This window comes from Siniperca chuatsi, linkage group LG14, assembly GCF_020085105.1.
Source record: "Siniperca chuatsi isolate FFG_IHB_CAS linkage group LG14, ASM2008510v1, whole genome shotgun sequence".
Lineage (NCBI taxonomy): Eukaryota > Metazoa > Chordata > Actinopteri > Centrarchiformes > Sinipercidae > Siniperca > Siniperca chuatsi.
The window spans coordinates 22,208,194-22,235,085 of record NC_058055.1 but is presented as its reverse complement, the minus strand read 5'-3'; the positions used below and the strand labels follow the sequence as shown (position 1 = coordinate 22,235,085).

Genomic DNA, 26,892 nt, shown 5'->3' with positions numbered 1-26,892 from the left:
TTTTAACGGGCCGACTACCTACCAATAGAAGAAGAAGATGCAAGATGATGGCTCCTGACGGCAGTGGCGGTGTTACTTCATGTGCTTGTAAAGGCATTAGGCGGTGTCTCATATGTGAAAAGTTTCGGGGAAAAGGACGGTTGGAGGCGAATGGACCAAAGGTAAACATATCTGACTGAATATTGTATTTTACGTTGTTTTTATCAGCAGGAAACAGTCGTAGCTGCTTTTAGCTGTACTCACAAATAGCTACGGATGCCCTCACAGGACATTCCGTCCTCCAAAAAGTTATTAGTGAACAAACGTGTAACCTTACGGTCTCGGTTTCTCCTTGTAACAAAGTACTTTGTTACAGTATTTTTCGTAATTGCGACATAATAACGTATCTCGTTAACTACTAGCTTTTCTCGATATAACAAAATACATTATGTCGTTCCTTAAGAACGATATTGCAGCCTCTAATACATATACTACTGACGTTACTACTACTGTAGTGGTGCAGTTATATTACCCGTGTGTGTGTGTGCAGGAGTGGCACATATATGTTCACAGCTGAAGCAATGAAGAAAGCATCCACATGAGGATGATAGTTTTGTGTATCCACTAGAAAGGATGTTTTTTTGTGTGTGTCTGTATTCTGTACACTTATCTCTGCTTGACTGATGGTATTGCACTTCCTGGACTGCAAGTGGCTAATGTCATGCATCTCTCAACTTTCTGAGAAGGACACTAATTTCATACTGTCAAATTGTGGTTCATCCTCAGAAATGACAAAATCATGAATGCCGTGTCTTAGTAATGTAGAGTAGACCTGACCTTGTTTGTTTTGTTTTTGTCTATGAAGATCGTGCATCATTTCCGCTACGATCCTGAGACGAGGCATGCCATACACAAAGATGCCAAGGCCGTGTCCTTCCCCTTTCCTGGTGTCTTCCTGTGGGAGGACTTCATATCAGAAGAGGAGGAGAAAAAGCTGACGAGCACGATGGACCAAGATATGTGGAATGAGTCCCAGTCTGGTCGAAGGAAACAGGTTATGTGGAACATGTGCAGTTTCTTTATGTCATCAGCACGCACACACAACACGGCCACTGCCAAATTATGCCCATTGGCCTGAGTTTACTTGATATTTAGTTTTCCAAGAGAACATTACAAGAGAACAAGGGCTTGAGGACAAAGTCACATCATAGTTTTTCAAGTAGCTTGATTATTGTTAGGGTTATCTTCTTACTCCAAAAACTGTACATTTTTGGCATATACTGTAGGAAAACATAGCATCTGTGATATCACTCACAGCTCTCTGAAGGGACATTGGTTAAATCTAAATGTCCACATTTTGGACTTGCAGACAGTGCTTTGGTGGATTTCAGGACATCACATAAGGTAAGTTGTGGACATCACATACGGTTTGCCAGGGTGCCAGGCTGTGACGGATAAAATACACAATGAGATGAGACCTCAGCCGTTGCCATGGATATGACCAATGACAAGCTCTTGACCCTGTAATCCATCTCTGAGTATTTTTCTGAACTGTTAGGAATGGATTTCACATTGGCAATGTATGAATGGTGTCTGAAGGGTCCTCTCCTTTTATTGTACGACAGAGACGGGCTAGATAATTGTTGATATGCAGTAACACTTTCCCATTCATCTTCTCATCCATAGTAGATCCAATTTTCTTTTTCGTTGTTGGATGAAAACCAACATTTGCCTGTTAAACTATGCAGATTATAACATATAAACCCAAATTATTAGAACACATTCTATATTTGTTAATCATCGTCATCATCATCAATGAATCTATTAATCAAAAATAAATACATATATCTAAATTCTCTCCAACTTATTGGTAGTTTTATATCTTTATTATTTAGGGTCATTATAATTTAGGGTTGTTTGATTCTGTCAGCGACACTCCCTGTACACCCACACCTGTTTGCAGATATTCTGGCTGATTTGTGTAATATGTATAAGAATCATATGTGTAAATATAAAATAAAAATAAATGTTTTATTATTGTTATATTCTGATTAAATAAACAAAAGTATTTTCCTTATTGTTGCAGGACTTCGGCCCAAAAGTTAACTTTAAGAAAAGGAAAGTGCGTGTAGGTGGCTTCAGTGGGCTCCCTGCTTTGAGCCAAAAACTAGTTCTCCGAATGCAGCAAGAGCCAAGTCTAGCAGGCTTTCAACCAGTGGAGCAGTGCAATCTGGATTACCATCCTCAGCGAGGTTCCACCATCGATCCACACCTAGACGACTCCTGGCTGTGGGGGGAACGTCTGGTCACCATAAACATGTTATCGAACACTACACTCACTATGTCCCATGAACAGGGTCTGCCAGAGTTGGGACTAGCAGAGGAAGTCCACGTAGCGGTGCATCTTCCTCGCAGATCTTTAGTGGTGTTATACGGTGAGGCTCGGCATAGATGGAAACATGCCATTCACAGGGAGGATGTTCACGAGCGCAGAGTTTGCAGCACTTACAGAGAGCTGTCTGCAGAGTTCCTACCTGGAGGACAGCATGCGGAGCTGGGAGCTCAGCTGTTGAACATTGCTTTGAGCTTCCGAGGGACTCCAATATAGGCTGATCTGATGGTGCAGAGGAAAGCTGTACTACCAGAGATGAGGGTCCAGAAATCTCCCATAGGTGTTCAATTAGGTTGAGATCTGGTGACTGTGACGGCCATAGTGTATCATCAAACCATTTAGTGAGCCTTATACCAGTTGTGCCATCAGAATAATTTGAAAGATGGGATAATTGCCTGAAAATTGTACACATTGTAACTTTAATTGCTGTGCTTTGCTGTCTCTCATGTTTTCATTCCTGAGCATAGATGCTTTAATGAATTGTTTTATCACTTTATGCAAGACTCTGTACATCATCCATAAACAGCTAATGTGATGACAATAGCTAAAACTTCAAACACAAATTTCTAAGAGAATTATATAAATGTAGTTATTACATGCCAGAGTTTAGTAACATGAATGTGCAGTTGGTACCACATACAGAAAAATATTATATATTATTGGTTACATTAAAAATATGCTACCAGAATATACTGGTTATCAGTCTTAAACAAATTTATAATGCATGAAAGTTGAATTAAAACGAAAACTCAAAGCTACAAAAGTAAATCAAAAGAGCTGTCACCTGAAGCAATCCTGTATAGCACTTGTCCTTGAATGTCTTTAGTTTAATTATTAATGGTTGCTAGCCAGTTCCTCAATTTTTGGATATACTGTATGTGGTAGGCATGGGACGATACCAAAATTTTTATGTCGCGATTATCCAGGCCAAGATAACTGCTTTTTGCAATATTATCTCGATAATCATCAAAATATGCTTAAAACTCTGTCACTAAAACATACTGGAATCACTTCACCTTACATTTTGTTAAGAAACGTATTTTTATTGCATCACAGATCGGATACACATCTTTTTAGTGAGCATCCTTTTTAGTGAAAAACAAACAATCTTAAATAAGGTAATCAGAAATCACAAATAAAGGATAAATAAAAAATAGAAACATTGTGTGAGTCTGTTCTTTCGTACATGATAATTCCTGTATTTTTAAATCAGGCGCTATTTTTCACTTCTCTACCACAATGTCAAATGGACAACAATTTCACCAATTGCATCAGTATATATAATTAACCCCTGACTTAAGAATTATCCTTTAACAAAAACAAAGTCCAACTTGGCTTTTCAAGTCTTTAGAAGCCATATTTTCTGCAGAGCTCAATCTCTGTCTTTTAATTAAAAAGAAAAACATTTCCTACACACTTTGCCTCACCTTGTTTTTTATGTAGAATGCAGTTGTGACTGGATCTGGGGTGTGACAGATTTCATCCAGCATACACCAGCGTGTCCATGCATGGCTGTGCCTTTGGTGTGGCGTTCAGCTGTAATGTGAAGCCATAGCCACGCAGGAGAACTGCTGGCTTCAGCTGATCTGAGGTTGAGCTGCTCAGCCGCTGCAGTACAGAGAAGCATCATAGTAAAGAAGTAGCTGTTGATGTTAAGGTCATCATCCTCCCTGCTGTGCTGCTGCAACCAACCTTTTTATTATTTGTTATATATTTGCACACTTTATATGTGCCCTCTTTCCTACTTTTTACTGCAACTGCTGCACAACTATTTACCTCAGTATAAATAAAGTTATATCTTATTTTATTTAGACCTTCATGTTGGGGGGAAATTACAGCAAGTATTATTGAACTGTGAAATGAATAAACAATAAATTAAAACATATAAGTAATTAAAATAAAGCTAAAGAGTCCTTTTTGTTTTCAGTTTACAGTTCAGAAGCAGTGAGGGGTTCATTGGGGGGACCTAAGTATTTCTAAAAACATGGCATATAAATTTGTTCATTAGTAGCTGCATTAGTATACTTTTACCTTTGATACTATTTTACTGATGATACTAATGTACTTTTTCCTCTTAATGCAGGACTTTATCTTGCATTGGAGTATTTTGACATTGTAGTATTGCTACTTTTAGTTTAGTAAAACTGCACAGACCTCTTCGACACTTATTTTGTCGCATGTTCTATGCAGTTTTGCATGTTCATTGACCATGCCTTTATTTTGAAGGGTGCAGCCGGACATCCTTGTTTACTCTAGCTGCTGGCTTGCCGTTGGCTGGATCTGCTGCACAACCTGTTTGTTGATCGCTCTATGTGGCTTATTAACACCCCGAGTTTATTATAAGCCGGGTTGATTTCTCAGGGGGCTTTAACCTCCCGTCGCCAAGAAGAGTTAGCTAAGTGTCAGACAGCAGACACAACAATACAATGAGTATGTCCTAAGCTTGTATTTGGCGACGGAATTAAACAGAGAGGCTTTTCAAATGTAGCTTGTTAGCTAGCTCCGTCGCGTACTGTGTACACAGCTTTTTTTGTTCTGCTCTTGAACAGCCTGTGCATGACCAATTAGTACAAGTGTTAAGTACAGATAGGGCGCAAAAAACAGCGGCTGTTGTTTTTGAAAAACGTGTCAAGAATAATCCCTGGTTGTCAAACTCAGCCCCGGGGCTAACCCCCGGACGCCGACCGAATTAATGGCCGGAAATCCGAGGAGGGGCGCCGGTCTCATCGGCTTGATGAAGGACGCCTTTCAGCCCAGCCAACAGCCTCCCCAGCCTCATCAACCTGCGGTGGTCGATAAGAAAATGGTGGAGAAATGCTGGAAACTCATGGACAAGGTATTGACAGTGTTTTTAGGGTCCAAAAATCGTTAACAACACAAAACACGGAACTGAAAATTAGTCACTTGAGTTTTGTCAGTTACCAGTGGTTCTACATTAGAAAAATATTTCCTTTTTTTCATTATCACTATGGGCAAAACATTATTTTGACATGACCATCTGACACCTGAACTTTATACTAGTCATACACACACACACACACACACACACACGCATTTTGCCATAACCTATTGTGAAACTGGTTTTCTCATTTTAAATTAGTCCTATTAACCCCATACCATTAGATCTCAGAGATCAATATAGAAAGGTATATTGGTTACATAAATCTTAGCAATGATTTTGTGCATTGTTTGTATGAGAGAATTTAACCCCCAAAACTGGAGTACAATAGTGTTCCTGATGCATAATCTAAATAGGATAATTTATAGTGAATTAGGTCACCATAACAGTAATCTGTTGATCATTTTGCCATGGACTTTGTGGAAACGCCTCAAGGGCCCATGGATGTCCCTGGGTGAACGCCTTCTGTTTGGTATTAGATGGCCCTGTGTGAAATAGTGATTGCCCCCTAATCCTAATAACTGGCTGGGCCAGCCTTAGCAGCAACAACTGCAATCAAGTGTTTGTGATAACTTGCAATGAGTCTTTTACAGTGCTGTGGAGGAATTTTGGCCCACTCATCTTTGCAGAATTGTTGTAATTCAGCCACATTGGAGGGTTTTCGAGCATGAACTGCCTTTTTAAGGTCATGCCACAGCATCTCAATAGGATTCAGGTCAGGACTTTGACTAGGCCACTCCAAAGTCTTCATTTTGTTCATTTAGCTGTAAAAGACTCATTGCAAGTTATCGCAAACACTTGATTGCAGTTGTTGCTGCTAAGGCTGGCCCAACCAGTTATTAGGTTTAGGGGGCAATCACTATTTCACACAGGGCCATGTAGGTTTGGATTTTGTTTTCCCTTAATAATAACAACCTTCATTTAAAAACTGCATTTTGTGTTTATTTGTGTTATCTTTGACTAATATTTAAATTTGTTTGATGATCTGAAACATTTAAATGTGACAAACATGAAAAAAAAAAAAAAAAGAAATCAGGAAGGGGGCAAACACTTTTTCACACCACTTTTTCACACCACTGTATATGTGTGTGTGTGTTGCATGGAAATATGTTTGGTTTTGTAAATTTGTTGCTGACTGTCACTCTAATTTATCTCTTGCACAGTCTTAACTGGACTAGACAGAGGAAAAGAAAGTAGAAAAGAGTGAGGAGACAAGAGTTCACAAGGGATTAATTCAGGAGGGCCAGAGTTAAGAAGAGAGACAGATATCTGATGAGACAGCGTACAATATATCATCGCATGCCTGTGCAGTGTACTGTGCAAAGACGTGGCTGTGTTGCCTAATTTACACCTACAGTATGATGTGTAATGTCATATGGCACTAACTGATCCATTTTGCTGTTGGAGGTTTTAAAACTTTTTTTAAGTGGTTCACATGCTTCCACTTAGGACTGTGTGATAATACAATATTAGTGTTAATTGCCTTGCAGTGGATGGTCATTGAAGCTTTTTTGTGAGGAGTTTTGTCTGACGTAATGCATAAGAGTGGAACAGTTTGTTGGGTTGAACATCAGTTTGATCCAAAATGTTGCATATTGATATCAGAAATATTCTTATTATAATTTTGCTATTTCAACCAAATTTCCCAAACGCTGTTCCCTCAGCCCCTGAAGTATACAATACATTTGTTTTGAAATTTCATGTTGTAAAGCAAACATTAACACACACAGTCTGTTGGTCTCACAGTTTATTTATTAACACCTTCTGTAAAAATACCCACCAACCCTCATCCTTTTTGTTTTTACTGCCCAAGCAAAAAAGTAAAATGCACTTGTATTTACACTTCATTCAACTGAACTAAACATGGTAAGTGTGAAAGCTCCTAGTTAAGTTGGTGATGTAAGTGTATTAGGAAGGGATATTGTAATAGCCAGTATGGACAGCAGGAATGATTCCAGCAAGCAAAAAATGTTTCAGACTTGAAAAACTGTGAACCTATCCTTTAATACCATCTTTGGGCTTTTGTGTTTCCTTTGAAGATTATTTTTTGGGATTTTTAGCCTTTATTTGATAGTGGACAGGTGAAGAGGTAGACAGGAAACCAGGAGAGAGGGGTATGACATGCAAAGGTCAACGGCTGGAATCAAACCGGTGACTGTTGCGACCATGCGGTCATGTGGCATGCACTGTAACCATTCGTCTACCAAGGTGCTCCACCTTTGTGTTTCCCATCCAGGTGGTGCGTTTGTGCCAGAACCCCAAGGTGGCATTGAAGAACAGCCCACCCTACATCCTGGACCTGCTTCCGGATACCTACCAGCACCTACGCACCATTCTGTCCCGATACGAGGGCAAAATAGAGATCCTTGGGGAGAACGAGTATTTTCGCGTGGTCATGGAGAACTTGACCAACAAGACTAAGCAGACCATGAGCCTTTTTAAGGAGGCCAAGGAGAGGATGTATGAGGAGAACTCCCAGCCCAGGTAGGCTGTTACTGTCTTATTTCCATAAGACTATGAAAAACAGAATTTAGAAACATAAAGTAACTCATTTACATTGCAGTGGACTCATTTTTGAACAGCTTTTACTCTATTTGATCAATATTAAGTTGCCAGTGACCTATTGACATAATTATAGTGCATGTATGGGCTTTGAACAGGTCAGGGAACCACTATATCTTAAGAAAGATAGTGCGCTGTCATCTTTTTTGTGATTTTTCTCCACACTCCATTTTAACACTTTCTATCACTGTGATGAAATACAATCAATGACATTTGTCAAAAGTAGACCAGCCCAGTGACCTGATGTAAAGTCACTTAAATGAATGATAAAGGCATGATTAAACTGTCGCAAAGGCGTCCATTTCCTGTGTTTCTCAGAAAGACCTTACTAAGCGAAAGTTCCTTCCTCTGGCGCACTGGTTTTTATCAAGCATTTCCTCATAGATGCTCTGCATCAACAACTATTGTGAAGGTTAGCAAATGTATCAGTCATCAAGGCTTTACTAAGTACAGTCCTGCTGACTGAACCATCAAAGTTGCATTCATAGATAGTCAGACGTCAGGGTCACAGCTGTCATCGTGAAGATGTTTTTGTAAAGCTTATTGTGCCATGTTTCCTCTGTATGCTTATGAGTTTAATGATAATTAATAATAATAATAATAATAATAATAATAATAATAATAATAATAATAGTAGTAGTTTATAGTTAAGATTTAAAAAAACTGGCTCTGGCTAGGTTTATGTTAGATTATGTACTAAACCAAAAGTCCAGCAGTATAGATCTTGTGGTACACAATATGGATTAGGGCCTATACCCCCCTCAGCAGGTGTAATCACTCATGCTGCTCCATCCTTGTGAATTTATTTTCAAACTAGAAAAGAGTGGGCTCCCTTTAGCTGAAAAATAGTGGTTCAATACATACGTAGAAGTCTTAAATCAACCAGCTACAAATGTAAGGCAAGTAAATCGGTAAAGGTCATTGATTTAGGGCTGCAACTCACGATTATTTTCGTTATCGATTAATCTGCAGATTATTTTTTTTGATTAATCATTTTTGTCTGTAAAATTACAGAAAACTGTGAAAAATGTCCATCCCAGTGGAAGGTGTCTTCTTCAAATGCTTGTTTTTTCCAACCGACTGTCAAAGATATTCAGTTTACAATGGTATAAAACATAGAAAAGCAGAAAATGTTCACACTTAAGAAGGTGGTCACATTTTTTTTTAGCTTTTTCTTGAAAAGCATTTATGTGTATATGTGTGTGTGTGTGTGTGTGTGTATATATATATATATATATATATATATATATATATATATATATATATATATATATATATATATATATATATATATATATATATATACACACACACACACACACACACACACTATAAATACAAGTGTAAGTGTAACAATGACTTGTTTAGTAATGGATATGCACATACATACTGTTTATTAAATGCCTGTAATCTTTCTGCCCAGCAATATGAATTTGGACAAATATTAGAACTTAGTCTGCTAATATCCCTTATTAACTTATATTTGTTTCTTTCTCTCTCTCTTCCTCTTCTCTCACTCAGGCGAAACCTTACCAAGCTGTCTCTGATCTTCAGTCACATGCTAGCAGAGTTAAAAGCCATCTTCCCCAATGGCTTATTTCAGGGCGACAACTTCAGGATCACCAAAGCTGATGCTGCCGAATTTTGGAGAAGGTCATTTGGGGACAAGTGAGTTTTTACTTAATCAAATATTAAACATGTCAAAAGATGAACTTGCAGCTATGTAAATTCAGGTGTTTGCTTGCTCACTAAACTTGCAAATTTGTATCTGTATTTTCATGATAAGAGCTTGTTCTGCAAGTTTTTACATTCGATTCTATGTTTGTGAGTTAAATTTTACCCTCTTTCTCTCTGATTCTGTTTGGTAGTTGCTGTCTGAGCTTTAGGTTTTGAGATTGTGAACACAGTGTATGGTATTTAAACTATGATGAATGGTTAGGTTCCTAAAGAAACATCTAACTTTCTGGCTCCCTCCCTCAGGACCATAGTGCCATGGAGGACATTTCGTCAGGCTCTCCACGAGTTTCACCCTATCAGCTCGGGCTTGGAGGCCATGGCTCTCAAGTCCACCATCGACCTCACCTGCAACGACTACATCTCTGTCTTTGAATTTGACATCTTCACCAGGCTCTTCCAGGTAAGGCTCATAACAACAGTGTGTTCTGTGTGTCTGTCTGTTCGTGTGGAGTGGAAAAACATTTGCAATTTCAGTTGTGTTCTGATGTCTAAGGGATAACATTCATTGTTTTGACACAAGAGTGCAAAGCTGGCGTGTTTCAGCTTTGGTCACCACGCCAGCTGAAATCTCTGCTGTGTAGATGTAGTAGACAAGATGGACTCCACATGGAAACCTCATTGATTATCTGATTATTACATTGACCCAGCTTTACGTACGGTGAGCCTGTGATTCGGGCACGTTGAAGGTTCAAGTTCACCCAGAATGAAGGAAGCACATGTCACCTGCAAGTCTCATCTAACAGGCTCACTAGCGGCCTTAAATGATTATTTGATTAGTTGATCATTGATGTGGCTGATGATTGATTACAGAAATTACATTGGTGTTTTCTTAGAAATTTCTAATTAAAGGTGCCCTGTGGAATTTACATTGTTACTCACCAAAACGCATTGTATGTATTTTTTAGGTCTAACAAACCTGTTGAATGCATTTCCCTCCTCATAAAACATTTATAAAGCTTTTTATTTATTTATTTATTTATTTTTATGTATTTATTTTTTAAAACTTGCTTTGTTTACATCTATGTTGTTCTTGCTAGTAACCTTCTTCTTCCATGCCTCTGCTGGCACATTGCACCGTAAGTCTTAATCCAGTTAGATAAACACTTTCGACATTCTCAACAAAAAACGTTTTGTACTTTTAGAATCAGATTCCTGCCTGGATATTCTAAAATCTGATTTGGGCAATAAAGCTGAACAAAGCCTAAAACAGTTGATAACTATCATGAACACTGTGCGTGTGTGTGTGTGTGTGTTGTGTTGTGTTGTGTAGCCATGGTCGTCTCTTTTAAGGAACTGGAACAGTCTGGCAGTCACACATCCTGGTTACATGGCCTTCCTAACCTACGACGAGGTCAAGGCTCGACTGCACAGGTTCATCCACAAACCTGGCAGGTAAGACATGGATGAGCCCTTAGAATGACACATACCCAAAATACATATCTGATTGCTTTTTTAAAAACATTTCTGCGTCATCATCCTGTGTGGACCAAAAATACCTGGAACTACGGAAATTGAAATGCTGCTTCCTGGTTTTAACGTTGATTTATAGTGTTGCAGTTGAACATTGCCAGTACGTACTGTTGGTTGAGATTGTTGTCTTCCTCTCAGCTACATCTTCAGGCTGAGCTGCACTCGGCTGGGCCAGTGGGCAATCGGCTACGTGACAGCTGATGGGAACATCCTGCAGACCATCCCCCATAACAAACCACTCTTCCAAGCCCTCATTGATGGATACAGAGAGGGATTGTGAGTCCCACTACAATACAGTGTCAAAGCACCAATTTATACGTTTATGGGTACATTATTTTATAGTTTATAAATGCCTCTAAGGAAAGAGCCTGTCCCTAACACACAAAGCATATATTGTTGATTACATTTCTGTAAAAAAAACAATTTTTTGCATAGGTGAATGGAACAAAAATAACAGGAGGTCAGAGTCCCGCCTGCACTTTTTATGAATTAACACAATAAATACGTGTGTGCTAAACACTGCTTTCAAATTTAACTGAGAAAAGATGTTAGAAAGAAAATAGTTCCTACATGAAACTGCTCACAATAAGGTCTGTGGATTCTCTTGAGTAACTGGGTCATGATTTCTGGAAAGAGACATTGCTGTTGAGTTTTTCAGATGTATTTTTTTGCCGCTTTGAGCACCAGAAGCCGAGTGCTATATAGTCCCATTATATTCAAAAAATGCAGACTTCTCTACGGCCGATATCTCCAAAACTCGGAAACTCACACCAAAACAATCGAGATGGATAAATAGTTCTACAGGTAAGAGGAAAAATATGTATTTTGGGGGTGAACTGTCCCTTTATAAGCTGAAGTGTTGTTGTTGTTAATGTTCTCAATGAAAAAGTCAGCACATAAGAGCTTTAACAATGAGTAAAATAACTTCTTGTGGTCAAGTATTACAGCATACATCTTGTTGCAGCATGGAAGGAATGCTCCACTGAAAATATATCTTTACAGTATCAAAAAGTTTGTAGCTTGCTCCTTGGTGGAGGACAGCAGCTGTAGTCAGCTTGGATTCAGAACAGTTACAATTGATTCCAATGACAAAACATGTTGAAATGTCCATAGAAACTTTTCAAACACCTCCGACAGCATAATCCCCTTCTTTTGCTTTTGGTCCATATGTTTAGTATGTTGCAAACAATCATCACTTGACCAATAAATTACTAAAAATGCGGTAGTGCGACACAAAAATAAGGTACGTGAGAGGAACTACAGTTTAAATACACGACACCATTCAGCTGAGGCGGGGATTCTTGATCTTAACGTTGTTCTAATGAATATATTTAAATGAACAATAGAAAAAACGACTGTGTAATGTGAAAGGGGTCTCTGGTACTGACGAACCCACAGAGAATTATTACCAACTCTGTAGTTTCCCTCAGCTCTACAGAGCGTTTCAGCATCTTTTAACTTGTTTTTTATGGCTTAGTTAAGTCATTTTATATAATTCTGACCTGTGTGTTTGTGTGTGTTTACGTATGCGGTGGGTTCTCTAGCTATCTGTTCCCAGATGGTCGTGCACAGAACCCAGACCTAACAGGGCTGTGTGAACCTTCTCCACAGGACCACATCAAAGTTACTCAGGTTTGGTCTTGTTTGTTTCTCATCTGCAAACCAGTCAACCCTGTTCTTGTGCCTCAGGAAAGCTGTTTTTAGTACAAAGTACACAAGTGCGGTAGTCACACTGCAAAAGATGCAGAAGGCAAATTAGTGCCGCCATGTTATGCTACAATATACAGACCATTGTTCTGTTCGATAGAAGTAGACATAGATGCATATTAGACAAAAACATTTATTATAAAATTATGAATAAATAAAATCTATCGAATAACAATGAATGAATAAAACCCTCTAGGTTGAGAATGTTTTTAACTACGACAATCTTCAATATAAGTCTCCTCTTCCTCCTTCATCTCTGTAGGAGCAGTATGAGCTGTACTGTGAGATGGGCTCCACTTTCCAGCTTTGTAAGATCTGTGCAGAGAACGACAAGGATGTGAAGATCGAGCCCTGCAGACACCTGATGTGCACCTCCTGTCTGACTGCCTGGCAGGTGAGGCTGCCTACACACTGTAAGGTTTTATTACTTTGGTTTATAGCGGCTCTGTAAATCCTGATGATCAGAAGGGAAGTCCATTCCTTTGTGATGTAAAAGCTACCTCCATGTTTAAGCTCTCTTCTCTAACAGAAATGCTGTTTTGATTTAGTAATTATTTCAAATTTCTTGCTTGTTGCCATTTGATACTGTCACGGAAACAAAACACTTCCTGCTTATATGTTTCACAATAAAAGCATTTCAGCTGCCCACAGGGCATAATCCCACCCTATCCTCATTGGGTTTTCATTTGAAATCTATACAAGAAGTGTTCAGTTTCATTGACAATTGCTTAACATTGACGGCAAAAAAGGAAAGGGCAAGTGATAAATAATGGAAATAATCAGTGTCACATGTTGCTGTACTGTTTGTGCTGTGGAATGTATATTATGCTGAATTTACCATGTGTTGAACGTGGCTTACATGATATATTCAGCATAATATACATTTCCACCGCATTATTTCCATAAGTGCAACATCGCAATGTTGTACTCACCACTCTCTGAGTTTCAGAACAGAAATAGTATTCTCACTTACCGATTCATCACTTCAGAGCATTTTTACTTCCCTTTCTTAAGTTCAACATTCTTCAATATCTGCTGTCAGTGATATTCTGCTCTTTCTGCAGATTTTCTGTGGTCAACACTCGCTTCCCTTCTTCACTTCTTTACCATTTTTTATACTCTTGGATCATGGATTTTGCCTTTAAACAATGTCAATTTAGGTATAACATAAAAAATATGGAAAAAATTAAGGGATTTAAATACTCTACCCTGCTGATGTTTATTTTCATCATCATTTTTATTGGTAATTCTCATTGGTAGTTTGCAAGTTCCCTGTATCTCCCTTTAAGCTCTCACACTGTTAGAGAGACGCTTGCAGCTTTAATTTGTGTTTGAGCAAAAGTTAAATGTCTCATATCTGACGAAGGCCTTACTCTGCTCCCTCAAATTTGAAACTTTGCTTCCTGTGTGTGTTTATCAGGAGTCGGAGGGTCAAGGCTGCCCATTTTGCCGCTGTGAGATTAAAGGCACAGAGCCCATCGTAGTGGACCCCTTCCATCCGAAGGCCAGCGGGGCTTCCTTTGCTGGTTTCCAGGGGTCCAGCAGAGCAGAAGCTGCCGGCAATGACGAGGAAGAGGATGATCGCCTGGAGGACCAGCACCTTGTCATGAGCCGGCTGGCCTGCACCAAGGTAAGGGTAAGAGGACCACATACAAAAGGTTTATGTCAGGAACCCTCGAACTCCACAGACACAGACTCAGAAATCTCTGTGGGATCATTTTAATCACTGCTGACTAAATTGGCTTTTGTAGAACTGTCTTCATTGTATTAGTTTAGATTATAGTAGTGACATTTATATCTCATTGCTCTATGCCGTTCAACATCTCTAAATGTATGTGTGCAGGTAGAGCGCCCACCGTCTCCAGTGTCTCAGCTGCCTCCAGTGCCCCCCCGACTGGACCTCTTGCAGCAGAGACCCTCCAGCTCCCACAGTGCACAGGGTCAGGGAGCCACAGCCAAGGTAAATGTGTGCACTTAAGAGGAACAGAGTTTCAGATGCCCCTGGTTGTGGATTAGGACTTGAGGTTAGAATTAAAGGATAGGTCAAGTCTGTCTTAAAACAATACTCGCATGCCCTTAGGTACATTTCAAGAGTTATTGGCCAATGCAATTGTTCTCCCTCTCCATACTGGTTACAAAATCCACAGTCCTCATTCTGTGCAAAAGTACATTTCAAAGTTGAAATGAAGCTAACCCTCTGCCACAGCTCACCAAGGAAACACTATCCGTGGAAACAAAGTGAATTTTGTTCTAAAAAGACTTTGGGAAATACCCACTTCATCTGACTAAGTGATACTGCTGAAGCCTCATATAGCCAGAACTTTAGAATACATTTTTGCATGGAAAGAAGACTGTGGATTTAGTTCATTCTTATATGCTTACATGCATTCTAACTATTCGTGACCAGAGTAATAGAAAACTCCAGTTATTACAGCTATCCTGTAAATGATAGATTGATGGTCAAGTCCACTCACCAAACCTCTAATCTACTACCAGCCTGTACAGAAGTACAAGGATGTGTGTGTACATGTGTCTTCACATCTCTGCTGGTTAATAACACCACCATCCACTCCTACCTCCACCCCAGATTCCAGCCACCCACAGAGACAAGCCTCTACCTCTGCCTCCAGCCCTGAGAGACCTGCCTCCTCCTCCCCCTCCGGAGCGCCCCTCCCTGGTCGGACAGGACTCCAGACTCCAGAGGAGACCCCTGCCTTCCACCCCCGACCAGTCTGCCTGGGCTTCCAACTACATGGTCCCACGTCCAGTAGTCAAGGCCCTGTCAGCCCTGTCCTCCACCCCTCAGAGCAACGGAACCAGTGGAGAAGGAAGCAAACCCCAGGCAGCTACTAACGCTATCTACTGCTTGGCTGCAAGGTACAGAGCTCTGCTGTTTTAGTAACATGATGAGACAGAATTTAGACTTTGACACCATTACAACACAAAGAGTTAATATGTAAATGGGTTTTGGCCCATGAACATAACCACATAAGCAGCATACGGTACCGCTCTCACTGCTGTGAGTCAGTTAAATGATTTCAATCATGTAGGACAAAAGTATATTTGCAATTATATACATATTAAGCATATTAAGTCATGGTGTGACCACATTGTCCTGGACAGACTTGTTAAGTCATACCCAGTGGCATGGCGTGGTAAAAATATGTGAGGAAGTCAAGCGAGTCAGATCGTCTAAAATATAAGGCATAACGTGCGATGTGTACCCTGCAGGCATATTACAAGCAAAATGATCCTGTCTGGATTTTATGTACCTTTTACACGATGCTAGAATACAGTAGACATTAAAGGCAGAATAAGTAGGATTTTTCGGTTGCTGTTTGCAAACATACGATTCAAAGTTGACCCCTCCTCCGGTCTCTGCAGATACAGACACCGCCACACACTTCTAGTGGGTCAAAAGTGATGATTGAGAGGGTCTATACATTGTTTTTTTTTTTTTTTAGGAAAATCCTACTTATTCTGCCATCAACAAGAAGCAATACACATATATTCATAAATGATAAATGTCATTTTTCTATCTTTTTAACATACAAAAATATATACAGTGTTGCAAATTTTATTACCTGCTCAGGTGCAAAGTACAGAATCAATATGGAATATATAACGAACCACACAATATCCATTCACAGATAAAATGTAAAGAGGTTACATTTCCATCAAAAAGTATCAGTGCATGTATCAGTCTGTGTGGTAATTTTAAAGTTCTGTGTTCACATAAGGGGTGTTGCCATCTAACTGAATTGTATGTTTTCAATTGTATGCATATATTTTGATACAAATTCTAAACTCAAGGTTCATATATTTAGCTATTCCCGAATAGCTTTCAGCTGAAGAAGGCTGGGATATATAGCTGAAAGCTTTGGAAATAGCAAAGTAAGTGAACCTTGAGTTTAGAATTTTTATCACAGCGTATGTATTTCCAAGGTCAAGAATTAATCTTCTCTCACCTTTTTATGCATTTTTTCTTTGTAACCTCAGATCTCCCAAAATAAGAGAATCTGATTTTATAAACCACAAATGGAAAAAGTCGAGACAGTCCCATCATGCTTTGTGTTGTCAATCTATGTCAGATCTGTGCCAGCGTCAGTGGTGTCGAGTGGGGAGAGGCTATCTTCTGACGATGAGGAGAATGAGTACATGAGTCCCACCTCTCTTCCAGCCTCTGGTGCCTCCTGGGTCATAACAGGCTCTTTGGTGCCCCCACCACCAACCCAGGCAAACCAGCACAATGACATCAGGTAAACGGGAGAACAAGCAGTGGTGCAAGGGCTCTACGGGGCCATTCAATGTCTTGAAATTATCATGAAGTATTTATTAAGTGTCTCAGTGTGGAAATCGGTCCTTGGACCACAATTTTCAGAATGGGGTTAGGAGTAAAAGTGTTTTATCCACTACAGGAACCTAACAATTACTCTTATTTTCCTCAAAGATATTAGCAAGAGAAAACTTACTGTGAATTGTTGGGGGGGGACAGAAAATGAAGTCTTCACTGAGATTTCAACTAAAAGTAAACAATGTGGAGCTAGACTTTTGTAAAAGGTCAGGATGTAGTTAATAATCTGATTTATTACTTGAAGTTGGTTTGACATTTTGCACGGATAACTGGACAGGGTTGCACATACAGCAATACTGGACTAACTGCTACAGTATCTGGAGCAGTTACTTATTTGTCCACCAGGGGGCTCTAGAGCCTCAGTTTTCTTTGTCCATGGATGGCCCATTCTTAAACCCACAAATACCTCCCTTTCACTTATTTGCTGTTTTTTCCTCTCCTTGAGTAAATAATTGAATGGAGATGAAGCCAATACAATGTGTAACAAGAAGGCAGCAATGTTACTCAGCTTGTTTTGATGAAATGACGAAAGGGTCATTAAATACAGGACTAGAATCCACACACCGAAGGATGAATGACTAGAAATACTTCTGAAATGATAAAACCAGTGATCATTATGTTATGCTGTGAACCTAAAACTGGTGAGAGAAGCAGTAGCAGTATGTGGGCTCATGCACAATTGATGCATCTTAAAATTTAGTACCATTAGTATCATAAATATCTTAGTATCATTAGTGATATTTTTTTAGGCAGTTGGAAAGATTCAGATTAAAAAGGCAATTTCTCAAGTTGCATCATCAGAAAATGTGAAGTCGTGTTTTATTGTATTATAATGCATGCAGAAAAGGGTATTATTCAATATACTAAATACAGTGCATCTGGAAAGTTTTTTTCCACTTTTTCCATGTTACAGCCTTATTCCAAAATGGATTAAATTCATTATTTTCCTCAAAATTCTACAAACAATACCCCATAATGACAACATGAAAGACGTTTGTTTGAAATCTTTGCAAATTTATTACAAATAAACAAAACAAAAAAATCACATGTACATAAGCATTCAAAGCCTTTGCTCAATACTTTGTTGAAGCACCTTTGGCACCAACTACAGCCTGAAGTCTTTTTGAGTATGATGCTACAAGTTTGGCACACCTGGGCAGGTTCTCCCATTCTCATGGTCTGAGAGTCCTTCAGGTGCCTTTTGGCAAACTCCAGGCGGGCTGTCATGTGCCTTTTACTGAGGAGCGGCCTCCGTCTGGCCCCTCTACCATACAGGCCTGATGGTGGAGTGCTGCAGAGATGGTTGTTCTTCTGGAAGTTTCTCCCCTCTCCACAGAGAAACGCTGGAGCTCTGTTAGAGTGACCATCAGGTTCTCGGCCACCTCGCTGACTAAGGCCCTTCTCCCCCAATCGCGCAGTTTGGCCGGGTGGCCAGCTCTAGGAAGAGTCTTGGTGGTTCCAAATTTCTTCCATTTACGGATGATGGAGGCCACTGTGCTCACTGGGACCTTCAATGCTGCGGACATTTTTCTGTACCCTTCCCCAGATCTGTGCCTCGATACATTTCTGTCTCGGAGGTCTACAGTCAATTTCTTGGACTTCATGGCTGCGTTTGTGCTCTGACATGCACGGTTAACTGTGGGACCTTATATAGACAGGTGTGACCACAGGTCGACTCCAATCAAGTTGTAGAAACATCTCAAGTATGATCAGTGGAAACAGGATGCACCTGAGCTCAATTTTGAGTATCATGGCAAAGGCTGTGAATACTTATGTACATGTGATTTTTTTTTTTTTTTTCGGTTTTTATTTTAAATAAATCTGCAAGATTTCAAACAAACTTCTTTCACGTTGTCATTATGGGGTATTGTTTGTAGAGTTTTGAGGAAAATAATGAATTTAATGCATTTTGGAATATGGCTGTAACATAACAAAATGTGGAAAAAGTGAAGCATTGTGAATACTTTCCGGATGCACTATATGTACTGTTTTTAGAACTACTGAAATACTGTATATCCCTAGTCATATAATGTCCTTTATCTTATATTGGTGGTGAAATGATGACAAATTTCAGAAATCTCGAACATTATTTTTGCTTTTTAGAGAGGATTCGACTGGACATAAAGAATGACAAATGATAGTACTCCAAATTACTTTTTTTTTCTCTCCTTCTCTCTCTCTCTCTTTTTCTTTGTCCCAGCACTGAGGTGGTTGACAGTGAGTCTGAGGACCCCCAAGTCTACGAGTCCATGTGTAATATCCAGGCCCAGGCTGGTTCCTCTGAGGCAGCACAGGCCCATGACCTGGGTAACATTCACACCTAATTATCACTGTCCAAAGGGAAAATAAAGGGAAATATTTTGCTGTTTTATTCTTAAACTCTTGTCTTATACCTATTCTTGTACCAGTATTACTCTGGCGCTGAGCCCTTAATACAAGGACTTTAATTCATTAGTTCACTATATTGTGTATTATAGCTAGCATTCATTTGCTTAAGTTTCTTGAAATACTTGTTAACTGCTGTCTTACCCAGAGTCAGTCAGAACAGAGAGAGTACTTTCCAACAACTCCAATGCTGTCTTTGTTACATGTTACCAATCTATTCAGCTGGGAGTCACTCAGAGTGTGACCAGTTTTACTACTGGTATTACTGATTACTTACTGTAATCACATTACTTGCGTAATGTAGTATTGGATGCTTTGATGAGTGGAGATAATCCTTTTGGATTTATGTCATAAAATATATAAAAATATCAGTGTAAAATGTAAGCTGTGTCTTTCAGCTTCTTTTTTTCTGGTCACTCAGTATGTGAACTGTGTATTGTATATTGACTACAGGTAGTCATCACTGTGATGTTTGTTTTTCAGACCACCCTCAACATTCAGCAGTGGTTCCCCAGGACAAGCAGGAGGAGACCAGTGTGGAGGATGTTTACGAGTATGACTGTCCCAGACCGGTCGTCCCTCCCGCCCCCACCAGAAGAACCCTGTCAGAAGTCAGCGGTCCCTCAGCTGCCTTCAACACTCTTAGCATAGATGGTGCAGTAGAAGCCAGTATGTATTTCAGTTTTTCTAGAACATCTGCTGCCTTTAAAGTAAAATGATTTAAAGATGATCTCTTTAGTGATGAGGACCCAGGCCCCTAACTCATGATGTTTACCTGGTAGTTCTCAGTCTGATAGTAAACAAACATAAAACCTGTCTAGGCCCTCAGTACATGTGTGAGAAGTCCACAGCTTGATATATTAAGCCTTGATTAAATTCCTTTACAAAAGCGTTTTTCTGTGGGAACAACAATTTGACTCACCAGCCTTTGATAAATGCCTCTAGCTTTAAACTGACAAGTACAAACATTCTTTCAACCAGCATTATTAATAATTTGTAACCATTCGTACTTGACCTTGGAAACAGCAGATGACAAAATAATCTCAACTCAATGTAGCACTGTCTGTAATTTTCTTTATAATGTCTCAAGCAACAAAAATAATGCATGTTTTTGACATTACAATAGAACAATATAAAGGGCTAAGCCAGTGACGTTACAGTATATTTACAATGTTAAAGAATTATTCGTCTGAGAGCTTAAAATTGACAAGAAAAGCCCCTTTTTCCATTTTTATTTTAGTCAAAAATAACAAAACATTAACTTTAACTCAAAAATAAAGGTATTTTCCAGAATCTCTCCCATTCAGTGATTTTTAAAAAAATTAAAAAAAATAACTATACAATATATAATCTCTTGTACACTACTGAAACAGCATTATCTATGTTGCATACACTTGTTAATAGTTTGTTAATGATAATGAACAATGCATAATACATTTGTGTTACTGCTATACAAAATGACAGACAGTTGTATTTAACAACCGTCAACCTCTGGTGGACAAAGTAAAAAGGTGCGTGGAAATTGCCAGCTAAACCACTGAACAAAGGCAATAATATATTTATACATATAATGGCTTCAGCTTGGTCACTGAACATCTGGACCTCCTAAATGTACAAAACGGACTTCACAAAAAGAAATAGCCGCAAAACCTCCACAGAGCGACATGAATAACGTGACACAGAGCAGCCTGTTATGCTAGGAATGTGGCTTTTTTAATGAGGTTGAGCTCCTAACGTTTTGACAAAAAGCACGTCTTAATCAGTCACTTTAATTATTAAAAAGCTTACTAGTTTACTATAACTGTGTGCTCCAGACCTCATCACTCCAGTACTTTGAGTCAACATTGTTCATTCAACTTTAGAGTGAAAATAACCAGGTTTTAGCCAATTGGCTGTATAGGACTGTAAATGACTGGTTCGACCATGCTGAAATCATCAAAGCAAATTGTCTACAGCTGCTTCTAACTTTTCAACGTTTTTTCAGAGACTGATTGACATGTGGCATGGGTCATGCAAGTGTCTGTCTACAGAGGCAAAAACCCAGACTTTGTATTTTAATGTTTTTAAAAGTTGTTTTGTCTTCTAATAATGCTAGTAGCCAGCCATCATTGTTTGTACAACCTGTCTCTCATCATAGTGTGATCCGTGCTTAAGTGTTAACATAAATCCTAAATACAATCTACTACAGAGCATTAACTATCTGTGTTCACTTCACTAACAGCGAAGTTGCCCAACAAAAATCAAAAACCTCTTTATTCCCTCAGGTACTTAATTCCAACACAATGTTTCCCACTTTCACTGACTGTTGTTAACTTACCTGTGTGTTTCCAGGTATATTTGCAGCAGGTGTCGACCCTGAACGTCCCCCCAAACCTCTCCCACGGCGAGCCAACTCAGACCGACGGCCTCGCCCTGTAAACCGTGAATTTCCTGCTCCATTGCCAGACCTCCCTGGCCCCTCCTCCTCTGCCCCCTCCCTTCCTCCTCCTCCTGCAGGCCCTGGAAGTCTGGCCCTAAACGGGGAGATTGAATGCCTGGTGTCTCAAGGCTACTCCATCCAGGACATCCAGAAAGCTCTGATGATCGCCCAGAACAACCTGGAGACAGCCAAGAACATCCTGCGCGAGTTTGTCTCCATCCCCTCCACGGCACACATCGCCACATAGTCGCGCCAGGCACGCCCATCCTCTCTGTCTCGTCTCTGTCTCCACTCTGTGCCATTATCATGGATAGCATTTACCAAGCACTTTCCTGCAGGGCCACAAGTACTTGCCAAAAGGCTTCACTCTGAGGAGTAATGCTGCGTTCACGTCATATCACAAGATGCAGACAAACAAGATGACAACTATATCCTCTTTCTAGTCTAGTCATTGAAATACTCGCATCCAAAGTCATTTGTAACAAACAATGTATTACTTGCTTCAAGTGGAGTTTTAGTGTGAAAATATATTATTTTGATAATCCTGGACTACTGTTATTCCAATGCCAAGTGGTTGACATTGAAGCCTCAAAATCTCTCGTTTACTCGCAATCGCCACTTGAAGATTGAGGTTTTCAGCCCAGAAGGAGCACGAGGCTCCCTAGAGCGGAAGTATCCATTGGTCGGTCAGGTCAAACGTTTTGTCCAGTTTGTTTAAGGAGCAGCTCAGTAGAGGCAGACAAGTCCGATATGACCTGAACGCAGCAAACATGGATAATGGAAGCCTTTTAATGTGAGCTCTCTGTAGCTAAGCTTTGACCCTGTTGTACTTTGCTGAGGTCCACTCGTGCTGTGTTTCCCCTCAGTCTGAGTACATTCTCTCATTAAGCTAAGTGTTTTTGATCAGTAGAGGGACCCTGCGAATCGTTGTTTTTGACTTGGTGTCCCACTGCTGGCAGCCATTCACTCTGGTGCTTTACGGGCTTCTTGGCAAATTGTGGCGTACGAATATGTAGCGACGCGAGTTTGGTCGGAAATTAGTGATTAACTCTGTGGTGTGTGTGTGCTCATGCTGATGAATGTGAATGTTCAGTCGCAGTGCAGTATTGCAGGGCTTCATGTCGTACGCGTCACTGTGGCTCGCTCTATTTTGATGGTATTTGACAAGTCGAACGTGACTCCATATTTCCTCTCAGCTCCCGGTTCAATGATGGTTCTATAATGAAATAACAAGTTTAATGTTTAAGTACTCCATAAGGTGTTGTGCTGTGTATAGTACTAACAATGGCTGAATTTTAGGAAGTTTATTTTGTCATTTAATTCCATGATTGCCTGCCGCCAATACAGGTGGTCTGACACTGAAGGCTGGTTTATTTACTCAGAAGCTTCTGTATACTCTTGTAGTCTCTTACTAAAATGCGAAAGGACTTTTAACATGCTTAGCTCAGCATCACATTTGTACCCAGAACAGCTTCAGAGGGTTCACTGAGAAATCAGATTGAAGGGATTTACATTGAGCTCTAAAGGAAAACACTGAAGGTTGTCATGTGGACTCAGGTACTCAATTATAAGCCAGGGTTGAATGTAATAAATGAACAGATGCTAAAGGACACGTAGGGATGACAATATAATGTTGACAGTGTTGTGGACGAACACTAACTCACGACTCACTCTTACCGAAACATTCCAAGAATTGGATTTTCTTTCTTATTGTACCTTACCTGCATTAGATTTACATACAACCACTATATTTAATATTTTAAAAGTCAGTTTTGCTTCCCCAGGCCCATTCACTTCCTCAGATTTTAAACTCTGAAGATGTCTAATTTGGTTACAATAATCCACCTATCACACATCACAGTCCTGGATGGCAATCTCTTACAACTCTAACATTTCAGTCACTCAGCAGTTCATAAATTAGTTGCAGGATGAATGTTGAAAATACCAAGTCACCGGCTGGTATGCAACCTTCTAAGCAACTTATAAGATATTAGAGCTGAAATGATTAAATCGATTAGTTGGTCGACAGAAAATTAATCTGCAACTATTTTGATAATCGATTAATCGTTTAAGTCAGTGAAAATAAACTACTGCTATACTAAATAGTCCTCTAAAGTTGTGGATTTCACTCAGGTTTTTAGATTTCTTTCCAGTGGACCAATAAGAAGCAGCTGTCACTCCCAGTCACCACACCTTTACTTTTATGGTACGTCACCCTATCAGTGGCATTTTGATGTCATAGCTATATGATGCCTGTATATTAACCCAACCACAGGATCGTGGGCACATTTAGAGCAAAGATGAAAAAGATGTCTTGAGTCATCAAAGCAGGGAGTCTAATCTGAGTCCAGGACTACATCAGTCCAGAATACAAATCCATTGTGAGAGAAGCTCCATCCACTGTAAGATGGCTGTTCCATATTAATGCGCACATTTAGGAACACTGCCAGAAACAAGACAGGACCGAGTGTATCATTTCCGTTTTGACATATAAACAGGAAAATATGTCAGAAGTGTCCCCTTTAACCATGAGTGCAATTTCTCCTTTTTCCTTTCCAAAATAGATCCTCAATCGTCACTTTTGATTTCGGCAGTAACATGTCAGTGTGCCTTCTGTCCTTCACAACCTGCACAGGCCAGCAGACAAACCAAGACACAGATCCTCCACGTTTACTGCTTAAATGAAATGGAAAGCTACACAGTTTCTGTTTTTAATTCGAACTCCCTTTTCTGACAATGTTTATCTCAGATATTCACTTTCAATAACATTATATCAAGAGTTTGGAGTTGGTTCTCCACATGGGGTCGTTTGATATGCAGACAGCGTCACAAGAGATTTAGAGCCCAATCAGCCGGAATCGCTATTTGAGAGTTAAATAAATACAAATGTTATGGACATTTTTGATAAGGTCCCATAAATTTGAATGATAAAGATTTGTGACCAAGATATGTACTAATCTGAACATGTTACAGTTGAAAAATAAACGTATTAATGCTCCCTGGTGGACAAACTATGTAATGGAAACACTGTTTCTAAATCTCTTAAAATAGATCGTTTTTATGGTTGTACACTGCATTCACAAAAGGGGAAAAAAAGCAGACCTTTTCCTGCAAGTATGATTTACTTTTTTTAAAAATTCCATTATGAGGTACTATTTACTAATTCTAATATATATACCATTTCACAATAACAAACCGTCTGCAATTTTTTTTAAATTGAGTGAATGTAATGTGCAACCGTAATGACTTATACGTTGATACTAGGGGTGGGTGGTTCGATCCCCAAAGCATTGATACTACCGACACAAAGTCTTGTTTTGAGTATCGATACTAGCGTCAATAGGGTCGATGACGATTAACACTCTTCTTAGTGCTGCAACATTTGCATCTCTGCTGCTGTTGTGTGCAGTGATCACCTCTTTAGTTCAGAGAATTAAAATAATGAACATTTATTTGCCATTAAAAACTGCCTTGTGTTTAAACATGCATGTGATTAAGTCATTAACAGAGAATAGTAAAAAGGAATTGCTCATGTTTGGCGGCACTTAAAATATATTCAGAAGTAGACTATTAATAATACATGATAGTACATTAGTTGCTTTTAACAATAAAATGTTTTCTGTATTGATGTCGGTGATGGCCCTGGTATTAATTAGTATCTGATCGAAACCAAATGTTTGTGGTATCACCACCCACTCCTCATTGACACTGGTACATTTGTCAGGCTGTGATAATACAGGTTTTAATTTGATATATTTTGAAACATGTTGACATGTCTGTAGAATCCATTCGGTGCTGTCTATGTGCTCATGAAAACAGAAGTATTACTTAATGCAGTGGTTCTCAAACTGGGGGGGGCTTAGAGCAACTCCAAGGGAACGTGGATGACCAGGGGAAATATATGGAGTGAACTAAGTTAAATGAACCTGATTTATGTAGGGAAACAAAAAAAATAAAAAATAAAATAAAGTTTGCTGATGCTGACGTGAATAATTTATTTCAGTCAAATTCAACTTATTGTACAAAATTGTTAATGATTGATAAGAACTCAATCTCAATCTGTTTACGTGGTGGTGGGGGGGTGCATGAACTTATTTCGGCTTCTTTCTGCATGACAGAAAAAGTTTGAGAACCACTGGCCTATTGTGATTAAAGTAGTAAGGAAACATACTGTACGTTGATGGAAAAGCAGTAAAATGAGCAAAAACTCAGATCATGCTGGAATTGTCCTAGTTTACATTGATCATGTCCCTGCTGAAATCTTGCAGCTTTAATTGCCCCAAACCAAAAGTGTTGAAAAGCAGCATGTTGCCCCTCAGCTCATGTTGATTTACAGAGAATGTGTCATCAGTCCCTTGGCTTTGTGTTTGAATGCTCTAACAGGGACTAACTCTTGACCATGAAAGTGCTGCTGTGTGAGGATGCACTTGAGGCTGACAGTCATGTTGAATCACTGCCAGAGGCCCTGCTGTCTCACACACTCACACTCACTTTCCCTCAGAATCACTGGTAAACTCAGTTGTTGTTTATTCAGATCCACTGGTTAATAATCTGTGTGGCATAATCATGGTATAACTAGCCTTTTCAACAAGAACTTGCCTACTAAAAAGTTGTCTTCATTGCTTTGTTATTGCTTGTGTAAATATGATTTTATTTATTGTCTTTTTAATATCCTCAGCATTTGTTGTGTTGCCATGTTTTCATGCCTAAGCCATTAAGATTTTTAATTAAACAGTATTTTCTTTAACATCTGATCTGTGTCATTTGTCCGCAATGACTAAAGGCTGTTATACTTTGCAGTGAAATTCCAGTAGTTTCCACTAATTATTTTCAAGAGTAAGTAAACTGCTATTATTTGTCTCAGAATAAAACAGTACTTGTCATTTTGTCAACAGTGTGTCTGCAAAAGCCTCAAGTTATCTACATTTAACGTGTTAGTAGTATAAGCTACAATTGATATAGTTATTAGCGGTTAAAGCAGAAAAAGA

At 39.3% G+C, this 26,892-nt stretch overlaps 2 protein-coding genes across 3 annotated transcripts; both read left to right on the top strand.

Annotated features, from left to right (window-relative positions):
- The first annotated feature begins 25 nt into the window (after nucleotides 1–25).
- alkbh4 (alkB homolog 4, lysine demthylase) lies at nucleotides 26–3,787 on the top strand. The gene is made up of 3 exons (XM_044221749.1): nucleotides 26–161; nucleotides 845–1,033; nucleotides 2,066–3,787. Exons 1-3 carry the CDS (start codon nucleotides 45–47, stop codon nucleotides 2,585–2,587), a joined length of 828 nt encoding a protein of 275 aa, XP_044077684.1. The 5' UTR covers nucleotides 26–44; the 3' UTR covers nucleotides 2,588–3,787.
- An 831-nt stretch (nucleotides 3,788–4,618) lies between these two features.
- LOC122887977 (E3 ubiquitin-protein ligase CBL-like) lies at nucleotides 4,619–26,651 on the top strand. Of its 2 annotated transcripts, none has more exons than XM_044221736.1 (15): nucleotides 4,619–5,207; nucleotides 7,507–7,754; nucleotides 9,354–9,500; nucleotides 9,813–9,969; nucleotides 10,840–10,961; nucleotides 11,178–11,315; nucleotides 12,584–12,671; nucleotides 13,009–13,140; nucleotides 14,167–14,382; nucleotides 14,590–14,706; nucleotides 15,334–15,623; nucleotides 16,838–17,005; nucleotides 19,301–19,407; nucleotides 19,969–20,154; nucleotides 21,817–26,651. In XM_044221736.1, exons 1-15 carry the CDS (start codon nucleotides 5,064–5,066, stop codon nucleotides 22,149–22,151), a joined length of 2,595 nt encoding a protein of 864 aa, XP_044077671.1. In that variant the 5' UTR covers nucleotides 4,619–5,063; the 3' UTR covers nucleotides 22,152–26,651. The 2 variants fall into 2 exon arrangements, with proteins under 2 accessions (XP_044077671.1, XP_044077672.1); XM_044221737.1 differs by having other exon boundaries at nucleotides 4,621–5,207; nucleotides 14,167–14,376.
- Nucleotides 26,652–26,892: the final 241 nt, after the last annotated feature.